The sequence below is a fragment of the Schistocerca americana genome, chromosome 10 (genome assembly GCF_021461395.2).
Source record: "Schistocerca americana isolate TAMUIC-IGC-003095 chromosome 10, iqSchAmer2.1, whole genome shotgun sequence".
Lineage (NCBI taxonomy): Eukaryota > Metazoa > Arthropoda > Insecta > Orthoptera > Acrididae > Schistocerca > Schistocerca americana.
The window spans coordinates 140,011,367-140,024,207 of NC_060128.1; the positions used below are offsets into that span (position 1 = coordinate 140,011,367).

A 12,841-nucleotide genomic window follows, 5' to 3' on the forward strand; every position below is an offset into this window, starting at 1 on the left:
AGTCTGCTGTCCATCGAGCCTGGCTGGGGAAATGCAGTCTCTACTGCTATTTCAGGAGGAGCATCTCTTCGTAATGACCAAGTGAATTTTATCACAACTCAGGGTAACGGCAATGTCTTTCTATACTAGTAGCAGTAGTGGTAGTACTTGCTGCTGTAATTGTAGTTGTAATGGTAGCAGTTGTAGTAGCATTTGTAGTAGCATTTGTGGTGGGAGGAATGAGGGATTTTTAGAATGCTGTTGATCCCATTATGTTCTATGGTTTTGATTTAGTACTGATGTAATGTAACCAGAACATTGTAATGGTTACTGCATCAGTCACTGAAATAATGAAGGCATCTCTAATGCAGATAAAGAAATGTTGCATTCAGAATGTTTACTTACACAAGCTGTGAATTCATCCTTGTGGTTATAAAAAAATTAGGAAATAATTTTGCAGAGCAACAGTGGAATAAATATATTAGTCATCAAGCCGGTAACACCAGTCTGCCACCCTGTGATTCTATTTGGGTAAACGCCATCAGTAGTGCTATAACAGAAGCAGCTTATCATCACGGTTTGGGAAATGCAGTCAACAGTGCTATCTCAGCAGGAGCTTCTCATCATAAGTACCAAGCAAATTTTACTGCAGCTCAGGGTAACGACAATGTCTCTCTATAGTATTAACATCTCAAATATTGAAATGGTATGTGACAGTTTACCTAGAGGAGGAAAAACTTTTTCTGTGCAGAGTATTCCAACCAGCTACCGGCTGCTTTACAACAGACGTGCTCCATTGCGGCATCGATGGGCCATGTGTCCTTGGCACCCAGCAGCTATGTTAACACACATTCCGTGGGACCTCCGAAGCCTCCACTGCCAGTTATCGCTTCCAGCAGTCCTGCTGTCACAGCAGGTGCCAAACCAGTGTCAGTTTCGGCCTCGTCGAGCCCGACGAGGCCCTCGACCGGTTCGGGACCGACAATCAGCAAGCGGGCCCGCACGGCGTACACTTCGCAGCAGCTGATCGAACTGGAGAAGGAGTTCAGCATCAACCGCTACCTCTGCCGCCCGCGGCGCATTGAGCTTGCAGCTCAGCTGGGTTTGACTGAGCGCCAGATCAAAATCTGGTTCCAGAACCGTCGAATGAAGTACAAGAAGGAGAAGAAGGCCAAGGAAGCAAGTAAGGGACCATTTGCATCACTATTACCAAGCATGGTGTGCCAGCTCAAATGGCTAATATCATATAAAATTGATTTTCAAGCATAAAAATATCTACTTTCTACCCATAGTGGTCATTTATTTGTAAAACTCTGCATTTGTGTACTGCTGATGCTTAAATGATCTGCAATCATATATCCCAGAAAACAGAATCTTAATTTGGCGACAGTTAAAGTATTATAATCATGCCAGAAAAGTAATAAAACTTTCTTAAAAGTTAACAACTGGTTTTCTGGGAATGGGCTGTAACTTCCTGCACGATGATGATGATGATGATGATGGTGATGATGATGATACAGACTTTGAGGGATGATGGAGATGGGTAAATATATCAATTTGAGGTAAGGGTCCTAAGTACGGAAATGACAGAGTTCAGAGTTAAAGTGAAAATCATTCCGATACCCCAGACAGTGGAATGAAAGTACTGGTATTGTTCCCAGAATGAAATTTTCACTGTCCAATGGAGTGTGCACAGATATGAAACTTCTCTGACAGATTAAAAGTGAGTGTCAGACCGAGACTCAAACTTGGGACCTCTGCCTTTCAGAGGCAAATTTTCTACTCGCTGAGCTACCCAAGCACAACTCACAAACAGCTGCCACAGCTTTATTTCCACTAGTACTTCGTCTCCTACTTTCCAAACTTGCTTTGGCAGCTCAGTTGGTAGAATACTTTCCTGTGAAAGGCAAAGGTCCGGAGATCAAGTCTCGGTCTGGCATACAGTTCTAATCTACCAGTTAAGTTGCGTATGGTACTGTTGTTGGTAAGATTGTAGAATAGGCAACTTTCAGAGGTGGTAGTGGGCCGAAACCAAAAAGAAAAGATCTAGCAAACAGTGTCTAAAATGCATAGCCTAGGAGCCGTAAGCATCTGTCCTGTGTAAGAGTACTGAAGATGAAAAAGTACTCACAGCTTGTACGATACGTGTTTAACACCGTAATGTGTTATTGGTCCATACTATAACCTCTGAAAATTGCCCACCCTACAATCATTGCAGCAAGCAATACCAGTACATGTATTCCACTCTGAAGTATTACAAAGATGTTCACTTACAACTTTCAACTTGGTCATTTCCAGATAAGGATTCCTTATCACAGACAGATACAGTTGCTCTTTCCCAATATCCATGAAAGCCTGTAACATCATCACAGAAACATCCTGTATCAAATGTAGGTCTGCACAAGGCCTGACAACACAGAAGTTTTATACATAGGTAAATCAATAAATGGAACAGAATGTTATAATTTTTTTTGGGTTTCATGTTCAGAAACATAGCTTGCTAAAACACTAAAGCTCTGCAACACTTGTGGTCTATTCTCTTGCAGTGGAAGCTGCAGAGGCAGCAGGCAGTGACCAGGAGCTCTCCGCCCACCGTCGTCAATCGTCAGCACGCAGCACACATTCTCAGCAGAAGAGCACGTCATCTCCCCCACCACTAAAGGGCCTGGCCAACCCTGGGCCATCAGCTGTCATATGTGCTACCATGCCAACAGCAGCAGCAACAGCAGTTGGAGGTGGTGGGGGATGTACACTTGACGGGTATCAGGTGAGCTGTCTTTTCCGTTTTATGTGCTGCAACATACCACCTCCTGACCTTATAACCTGTACTGTATTAAGTCATTTATGCTAGCTTACTAAATATATTTCACACAATAGAGAACATGCTTCTGAATCAGCCCACCTATGGAATATATCCTCAATGTAATGCCTTCAAAACTGGATGTCTGGTAATTGTTACATCTTTGATCACCTGGATTCTGTGAACCAGTGCATGATGGCAGTAGTCAATCCACACAAACGGTTACTTTTATAGCCTAACTATGCATGTATAAGCTGTGGAGAGAAAACTTAAGTGCAAAAATTAAAATAAGCTACTTAATTGTATACTGAGGAACTGATTTTAAAATAGCTAGGAATCAAATAATGGTACTGAGAAGAGTCATATGAAACATAAACTGTATTTGTCTTAGAAGTTTGTCACATCACAATGTCCGAATAATCTCTCCTCCATTTTCAAGCCGTGTCAATTCTAATAAAATTCTTGAGTTTTTGATGGCAATCTCCACAGTGGTCATCAGGAGTAAAAACCAATGAGTACTGGGGCTGACAAAGTTTTCCAGTTACGCAGGCAAGATTGCAGCATCTGGCACCAATGAGAGAGGGCCGAAATGACATATATGCAGAAGGTGAGTTGGGCAGCTCATAGCAGCTCCGGCCTGCCCCGGGAAGAAAAGATGTATGCTTGACACTTGCAGTGATGAAGGTGTAGCAGTTTTAAATGTCTGTTTGCTTCTGGTGCCACTTCACATCAGCCAGTCATGCGGTGTGCCAGAGTTGCTATGAGGCTGCCCAACTGACCTTCCATACATGTTCCATTTCGGCCTTCTCTGATCGGTGCCAAATGCTGCAGTCGTGCCTACACACAGAGGTGACAAACATTGTAGGATACCTCCTAATACCAGACCAGTCCTCCTTGTGCCTGGCATAATACAGCAACCTGACATGCCATGGGCTCAACAAATCATTGGAACTCCCCTGCAGAAATATTGAGCCATCCTGCTCCTGTAGCCATCCATTGTGAAAGGGTTGACAGTTCAGGATTTCGTGCATGAACTGAAAACTTCATTATGTCCCATAAATTTTCAATAGGATTCCTGTTGGGGGATATGGGTGGCCAAATCATTTGCTTGAACTGTCTAGAATATTCTTCAAACCAGTCGCAAACAGCTGCGGCCCTTTGACGTGGCATCATTGTCTGGGAATTCGAAGTCATGAATGGCTATAAGTGGTCACCAAGTAGCTGATACTAACCATTTCCTATCAATGATTGGTTCTGTTTGACCAGAAGACCCAGTCCATTCCATGTCCACACAGCCCGTACCATTATGGAGCCACCAGCAGCGTGTACAGTGTCTTGTTGACAGCCTGCGCCATGGCTTCATGGGGTCTGTGCCCCACTTTATCCAGCTTCTGCCAACTGAAATTGGGACTAATCTGATCAACCAGTCATCTGAGGTCCAACCAATATGATCACAAGCCCGGCAGAAATGCTGCAGGCGGTGACATGCTGTTCGTGAAGGCACCTGTGCAGGTCATCTGCTGCAATGGCCCGTAACACCAAATTTCACCATACTGCCATAACAGATACGTTCATCATAGGTTCTCATTGATATCTATGGTTATTGCTTGTTTGTTAGCACTGACATGCTAAGCAAATGCCGCCATCTGTGTCATTAACTGAAGGCTGTCGGCCACTAATTTGTCTGTGGTAAAAGGTAATGCCTGATATTTGGAATTCTTGGCACACTCTTCACAGTGTCGGTCTCAGAATATTGAATTTCCTAATGACTTACAAACTGAAATGTCTCATGCATCCAGCTCTCAATTACCGTTTTGCATTCAGAGTCCCTTCATGCCTGTCATGTGGTCATAATAATGTTGGAAAACTGATACAAATGACAGCTGCCCAATCATCATCTCCTGTTCCCTCAGTCTGTCGTCCATCTCCCAGAATCCCGGCCCCGGTCGGGTTGTACGATCGCAGCTCGCATCAGAGTGCTTCTCTCCGGGCTTGGGGTTTTCCCTCTTCCACTTCTTTTCCGGGCCCCTCTGCGTACACCCCCATGGTGTGTGCCCCGCCCATGCCTTCGGCTCGAATTAGCACGGGGCGCGAAGGACTCGGTCCCTCCTGAGGCCGTCCGCCGTCGCTTTCTTTCCATCCTTGCCACGTATCAGGGCTCTGTCTACACTGACGGTTCGATGGTTGCTGGTGGTGTCGGTTATGCTCTCACTTGGGGACCGTTACAAACAATACTCATTGCAGGCTGGCTGCAGCATTTTCACTGCTGAGCTGGTCACCATTTCTCGTGCCCTAGAGTATATCCATTCCTGCTCGGGCGAGTCCTTCATTATCTGTAGCGACTCCCTGAGCGGTTTACGAGCTATCGACCAGTGTTTCCCTCCCTCTCGTCTGGTGATGGCTATCCAGGAGTCCCTCAATACTCTTGCCCGTTGTGGCCGCTCTGTGGTCTTTGTGTGGGCCCCTGGTCATGTCGGCATCCCGGGCAATGAACGTGTTGACATGGGGCCAAACAGGCTGTCGGTGCACCAGCCTTATCGATTGTGCTTTCAGAGAGTGACCTCAGAGCAGTTTTGCGGCAGAATGTACTTCACACCTGGGGTGAAGAATGGCGCACCCTGCCTTCACCAGACAAACTTCAGGCCATCAAGGAGGCTACCGGTGTGTGGCACTCCTCATTGCGGGTCTCTCGCAAGGAGTCTGTTGTCTTCTGCCGGCTGCACATTGGGTGCACCCGGATGACGCACAGCCACTTATTTTGCCGTGAGGACCCACCTCTATGTCGCTGTGGATCCGCTTTGATGGTGGTCCACATTTTGTTGGCTTGTCCCCTTTTAGCTGTGCTCAGGCACACATTTGTGCTGCCTGATACGCTCCCTGCCCTTTTAACAGATGACTCTGCCATGGCTGGCTTAGTTTTGTGTTTTATTCGGGCAGGGGGCTTTTATCATTTAATCTGAGTTTTTGTCATTTTTTTGTTTTGAGTCTGGCCTTTGGCTTTCGATTTTAGACTGGGTTATTTTATTAGTGTGTTTCTAGGTGGTTGGCTTTTCCTTTTTTGTCTCCATGGTCGGCCAACCACTGTCACACTCTGTGTGATTTTAATTCCTTTTGTCTGGTCTCTGTCTGAATCTTGGGGTGCACAAGTCATCAGTAAGCAACCTCCTTTGTAGACTGACTGCATTTTTCTAGTATTCTACCAATAAACCTGTCTTCCACCTGCTTTACCAACAACTGAGTCCATGTAATCACTCCACTTCATAACCCTACAAAGTGTTAGGCCCAGTTATTTGTATGATTTGGCCAATTCCATTTGTGACTCATTGGTATTATAGTCAATGCATCCACATTTTTTTTGTTTTTTGAAATGCACTGTTCTACATTTCTGAACATATAAATAAAGTTGCCAAATCTTGCACCATTTTGAATCGTACAAATGTCTGATTGAATATTTCTCTTAAGCACTAATTAGCATGCTTACGTTGATGGTGTGCCTCTGTAGGGAATGACATGACATTTATCAGTATGAAATAAATGTAAATTGGGGAAATAGCTCAATGATGAGGATGTTTTCACATAATCCTTTGCAGTAAAATCCTTTGAATCACATAGTCACTCCTATGTGTAACTGAGCACTGTTTGGTGAGACAAACTTCTTGGGTCAACTGAGCCTACTAGTACCAGATGGCAGCTTTGTACCACAATGTAATGATGTGCCATGTGAGACCATCCATGAACAGAAACCTAACAACAATTCTTTGAGTCTACGTTAGTTTCTGAAATGTGGATTGTAGACACACATTAATCTGAATTGTACATCAAGGTCTAGGTTAGTTTGGAGAAGAAATGAAGGAAGATCAGGGTTCAAAGTCCTGTTCTGTCAGTGTTGATGCTACTAGAGAGTGAGCACAATTTCACATTGTTTCAAAGAATGGGGAAGGAAATCAGGTTTTCCCTTTGACAAGAACCATCCCAGTATTCAGGAAAACAGAGGAAAACTTAAATCTGGATGGCAAGATGCAGATTTCAACCATCATCATCTTGAATGATAGTCAATTTTATTAACCACTATGCTATCTTTCACAGTTAGTCGGGCTGGAAGGTGACAGTTTGGATGCGAGTTGTAGTAGTATCAGACCCTTCAGTTAATTGAGCTTCCCTGTCTATGTTGATAGCGGGATGAGCTTGACGCAGGCCGCATTTGTGAATCTGATTAGTGGCTAGTGCCTGGCTTATCAGTCAGCAAGTGTGTTAGTATTCTGCATTCACTTATGTAGTTTCGATTAGTAGTCTTATTGTTTACTGACCTTTAGCTGGTTTGTGATGAAGATGTGCTGAAGATGTCACAGAGGACACGGACATTTTATCTGCTGTGTACAAAGGATTATTTAAAGGACTGTGCATCAGATATTCTACACATACTACAGATATAATTTTAGAGGCTTGTTAGCTCGATGGTGGTCAGATCATAATCCAGCTATCCGGAGTTCAATCCCAGGACAGAGAACCTTGTCATTTACTGCTTGTGACCTGTGTAAATAATTTATTAGAAAAAGGTTAGTTTAAGATTAGTGGAAGAGAATAGGATACCATATCAAATAGAACCATGCCTAGGAAAGAACTAGTGTTCTGGTTTATGACAGCTTCTAATTTGCTGCTGTGTTAATTGATTTGGGAGTGGAAAAACGTCATCACTGTCGAAACCAGTGTTCGAAATTTACACTTTAACATGTAAATTAATTTGATGTATGAATCCCTAAGTTATTTCTCAATCACTTCCAGTGTGGTCATGTGGTGCATAACTGAGCAATTTTATACACTGTCTATAGATTAGGACTTTTTGTGTGTGTGTGTGTGTGTGTGTGTGTGTGTGTGTGTGTGTGTGTGTGCGTGCGTGCGTGCGTGCGTGCGTGCGTGCGTGTACGTTGATTATTGTAGCTGCAAGGAATGATGTTGATTAATGAGGTGATATTTTACAGAACCCAGGTCCAGACTTCAATGAGTTGCTTGTGACACACAAGCCGGTCCAGCAGACTCCACACGTATCACCTCCAGTACAGATAAATCCAAACTTTACACCAACTGAGGCTTATGACAGCTCAAATTATTTCTCACAACAGGTGAGTGATAAAATATGTAAAATAGGTTCTTTATACACTACTGTCCATTAAAATTGCTACACCAAGAAGAAATGCAGATGATAAATGGGTATTCATTGGACAAATATATTATACTAGAACTGACATGTGATTACATTTTCACGCAATTTGGGTGCATAGATCCTGAGAAATCAGTACCCAGAACAACCACGTCTGGCCGTAATAACGGCCTTGATATGCCTGGGCATTGAGTCAAACAGAGCTTGGATGGCGTGTAGAGGTACAGCTGCCCATGCAGCTTCAACACGATACCACAGTTCATCAAGAGTAGTGACTGGCGTATTGTGACGAGTCAGTTGCTCGGCCACCACTGACCAAACGTTTTCAATTCGTGAGAGATCTGGTGAATGTGCTGACCAGGGCAGCAGTCGAACATTTTCTGTATCCAGAAAGGCCCGAACAAAACCAGCAACATGGGGTCGTGCGTTATCCTGCTGAAATGTAGGGTTTCGCAGGGATCGAATGAAGGGTAGAGCCACGGGTCGCAACACATCTGAAATGTAATGTCCACTGTTCAAAGTGCCGCCAATGCGAACGAGAGGTGACCGAGATGTGTAACCAATGGCATCCTATGCCATCACGCCGGGTGACACGCCAGTATGGCGATGACAAATACACACTTCCAATGTGCGTTTAGCGCGATGTTGCCAAACACGAATGTGACCATCATGATGCTGTAAACAGAACCTGGATTCATCCGAAAAAATGTTTTGCCATTTTTGTACCCAGGTTCGTCGTGGAGTACACCATCGCAGGCACTTCTGTCTGTGGTGCAGCGTCAAGGGTAACCATAGCCTTGGTCTCCGAGCTGATAGTCCTTGCTGCCGCAAACATCGTCGAACTGTTCGTGCAGATGGTTCTTGTCTTGCAACCATCACCATCTGTTGACTCAGGGATCGAGACGTGGCTGCATGATCAGTTACAGCCATGTGGATAAGATGCCTGTCATCTCGACTGCTAGTGATACGAGGCCACTGGGATACAGCACGGCATTCCGTATTACCCTTCTGAACCCACCAATTCCATATTCTGCTAACAGTCATTGGATCTTGACCATTGCAGGCAGCAATGTCGCGATATGATAAACCGCAACCGCAATCGCGATAGGCTACAATCCGACCTCTTTCAAAGTCTGAAACATGATGATATGCATTTCTCCTCCTTACACGAGGCATCACAGCAACGTTTGACTGGAGAACTGCTGTTTCTGTACGAGAAATCGGTTGGAAACTTTCCTCATGTCAGCACGTTGTAAGTGTCGCCACTGGTGCCAACCTTGTGTGAATGCTCTGAAAAACTAATCATTTGCATATCACAGCATCTCCTTCCTGTTGGTTAAATTTCATGTCTGTAGCACGTCATGATCGTGGTGTAGCAATTTTAATGGCCAGTAGTGTATTTTACAATTGGAATGTGATCTATGTTTTGTAGGTATTTGACTTTAAAAGTAAACTGCCTTCGTGTCATTCTTTATTTTATCCCAGCATATTATACATCAAATCAATCCTCAGGTGTAAGTGTACTGCCAGTTGTTAATGGACGGAGTATGCAACATATCTTAGTTTGATCCTGTCACAGTTCTAAAGTGCACTGTTGAACTGACTGCCCACTGTTTAGGGAGGGTTATTATATCTACTTCTTTGACACCCATTGCTGCACTACTTCTGAGTGTTCGGTCCATGGAAACTAAATGGATTATTTTGTCACTACCTTCATACTTCAATATCTTACGTTCTAAAACTAAACAACTTAAATCTTCATCCGCAAACTGTAAAAAAAATTGCTGTTACTGGGTGAGACACTGTAAAACATACATAAGTTTTCAACATAAATGAAGACTGATTGGAATAGTTGGCTTAAGGTTGATTTTCACAACTGTGGTCCTTAAAATGGTTATATATGCCATTAATTTGTTTTCCCATTGCAGCAAAAGCATGTTGTCTGTTTGTCTGTTTACATCAGTCTGTTCCCGCAGCAAGATTAAGAGATCATATGCAATAATTAGGAAATGAAAAATGTCTATGGATCAGTTCATTACCATCCCATGTAGGCTTTCATGGCCGGCGTCTTCATCAGTAAACACTTCCGGGCTAAGTTGCCGTGGTCGATCTGTAGAACTTCTTCTCCCTGACGTTTCGTTCTCAACTACGGAGAAAATCTTCCGAGGTGAGTCGACGACTGGCTGCTAGGAGCTGGGGCCGCCGCTTATCCACAAACATCAATACAATTTTAATCGTAAAGGAGGAGGATTAAAATTGGACAAGATATGGCGGCCGACATTGCATCAATCACGTGACAATTGATTGCCTGCAATCGAGAGAACAGACGATAGCCAGAGATAGCTACACATCGACGCCACGTGACGTGCTGTGGCGCCCTCTACGATCTCCATATAAGCGGCGGCCCCAGCTCCTAGCAGCCAGTCGTCGACTCACCTCGGAAGATGTTCTCCGTAGTTGAGAACGAAACGTCAGGGAGAAGTAGTTCTACAGATCGACCACGGCAACTTAGCCCAGAAGTGTTTACTGATGATGATCAGTTCATTAGTTCAGAAATGTAAAGTTATACACTTGGTAAACCAGAATATTGTAATCCTGTGGCTAAAATATGTCTGACTCAGAACTAAAGTTAGTCATACAAATATCTAGGTGTGTCAATAGGTGGAGAATAAGAAAGTGGAAACTTCCTGGCAGATTAAAACTGTGTGCCGGACCGAGACTCGAACTCGGGACCTTTGCCTTTCGCGGGCAAGTGCTCTACCAGCTGAGCTACCCAAGCACGACTCGCACCCTTGCCCGCGAAAGGCAAACATCCCGAGTTCGAGTCTCGGTCCAGCACACAGTTTTAATCTGCCAGGAAGTTTCATATCGGCGAACACTTCGCTGTAGAGTAAAAATTTTGTTCTAGAATAAGAAAGTTGGTTGCAGGTAAAGCAAGTGTCAGATTCCAGTTAGCGCTCTATGTATACAACGAAAATTATTTGCAAAACAGTTTTATGATATGTCTAGTGGTGTAGGGTGCACATACTAAACAGAACTGTAGATATTGAACATACATAATAAAGAGAGCAGGAATGGACTGATCTGTGTGACCCCAGAGAGAACCTCATAGAACTGACGTAACATTTGAACTGGTAGACACTTCAAGATATCAACTATATCAAAAAATTGTGCTTAAAAAGTTTGAATAACCAATATCAAGTTGGGAATCTGAAAATTTACTATAGCGCCCTAGGTATCAGTGCTGTAAGGACTGCTAATACAAACTCACATTAAATACAGTGCCCAAAGTTGCATGGAACTGATCATTTGCAATGCTACATATGTGACTGGAAGTAACCAAGTGATGTAGGGTAATGGGGACTTCCATCTGCTACACTTTTCAGCATGTTGTATGAATATTGACACAACTTTCTATTTTCATTTATTTTTTACTGAGCCTGATGAACTAATAATTTTAGTTTATTGATGACACCTTCTGGTCTTATTAAAAATGTTGTCTCATTATTTCTGCAATGCCATTAATGCATTAACTGATCTTAAATTTGCAACCATCATTTATTGATAAATTTTCTTCAAATTTACTGCAGCAAGTACTGTTTATAATCAGTGCCTAATTTTTAATCTGATCAATTTTCATATGTGAAACAGTTGTTGATTTTTGGATTGTCTTCTGTTTCCAGATGCAATATGACTACTTACAACCAAATGTTTCTGAGGATAGACTACAGCATTACCAAATGCATGTTCCACCACAAGTATATCAGCCAACATTCCAGTCAATGTTGCCTGCAGGCTTTCCACAGCCAGATGACCTTCTGTCGGTGCTACCTGGCTCTTCCATGGACATCAAGCCACCGGTAATTCAAAAAATGGAGCATATGGATACATACCAGGAACCTCTGCAGGCAGGTTTGGTACCCGCATACAAGCAGGAGATTTTTTGGGACCACCAGGATCAGCAACAGCAACAACAACAACAGCGCCCACCACCCGCATATCCGGACAACTACGCTGAGAATAACAGCAGTGCCAGCTACTCCACTGTGTCTCCGCCGAGCTTGACAGAACTTTAATATCGGAGTTTGGATGCATTACCAAATGCATGTTCTACCACAAGTATATCGGCCAATGTTCCAGTCAGTGTTGCGCGCCGGCTTTCCACAGCCAGATGACCTTTTGTTGGCGCTACCTGGTTCTTCGATGTGCATCAAGCCACCAATAATTCAGAAAATGGAGCATATGGATACAGACCAGAAACCTGTGCAACCAGGTTTGGTATCCACACACAAGCAAGAGATTTTCTGGGACCACCAGGATCAGCAACAATGCTCACCGCCTGCCTATCCGGACAACTATGCTGAAAATAACAGCAGTACAGCTACTCCACTGTGTCGCCACTGAGCTTGACAGAACTTTAATATCAGTGGTTTGGATGCATTACCAAATGCATGTTCCACCACAAGTATATCAGCCAGTGTTCCAGTCAGTATTGCCTGCAGGCTTTCCACAGCCAGATGACCTTCTGTCAGTGCTACCTGGCTCTTCCATGGACATCAAGCCATGGATAATTAAAAAAATGGAGCATATGGATACATACCAATGTTTGGTACCTGCATAGAAGCAGGAGATTTTCTGGGACCACCAGAATCAGCAACAGCAACAATGTCTGCCACCCACGTATCTGGACAACTATGCTGACAGTAACAGCAGTGCCACCTACTCCACTGTGTCACCACCGAGCTTGAACGAACTTTAAAATCAGTGGTCTGGATTACAAAATTTTATTTCAGAACATTGCACTGTATCCCATATTCACGTAACTTGTACATCCAGTGCTTTTTATATTTTTCAGTAATGGTATTGACTATATTCAGAATGTTTTTTTTTCCTTATTGCAATTG

The 12,841-nt window shown here is 43.6% G+C and overlaps 1 protein-coding gene across 1 annotated transcript; it reads left to right on the top strand.

Annotated features, from left to right (window-relative positions):
• The first annotated feature begins 786 nt into the window (after positions 1-786).
• On the top strand, positions 787-12,013 carry LOC124552735 (homeobox protein Hox-A2b-like). The gene is made up of 4 exons (XM_047127078.1): positions 787-1,162; positions 2,526-2,746; positions 7,759-7,899; positions 11,621-12,013. The coding sequence occupies exons 1-4, from the start codon at positions 787-789 to the stop codon at positions 12,011-12,013; spliced, it is 1,131 nt and encodes a 376-aa protein (XP_046983034.1).
• The last annotated feature ends 828 nt before the right edge of the window (positions 12,014-12,841 follow it).

Coding starts and splice junctions, on each gene's coding strand:
- LOC124552735 (XM_047127078.1), top strand. CDS start 787: ATGGGCCATGTGTCCTTGGCACCCAGCAGCTATGTTAACACACATTCC. Junction 1,163..2,525: donor GAAGAAGGCCAAGGAAGCAA/GTAAGGGACCAT, acceptor ATTCTCTTGCAG/TGGAAGCTGCAGAGGCAGCA. Junction 2,747..7,758: donor GTACACTTGACGGGTATCAG/GTGAGCTGTCTT, acceptor GATATTTTACAG/AACCCAGGTCCAGACTTCAA.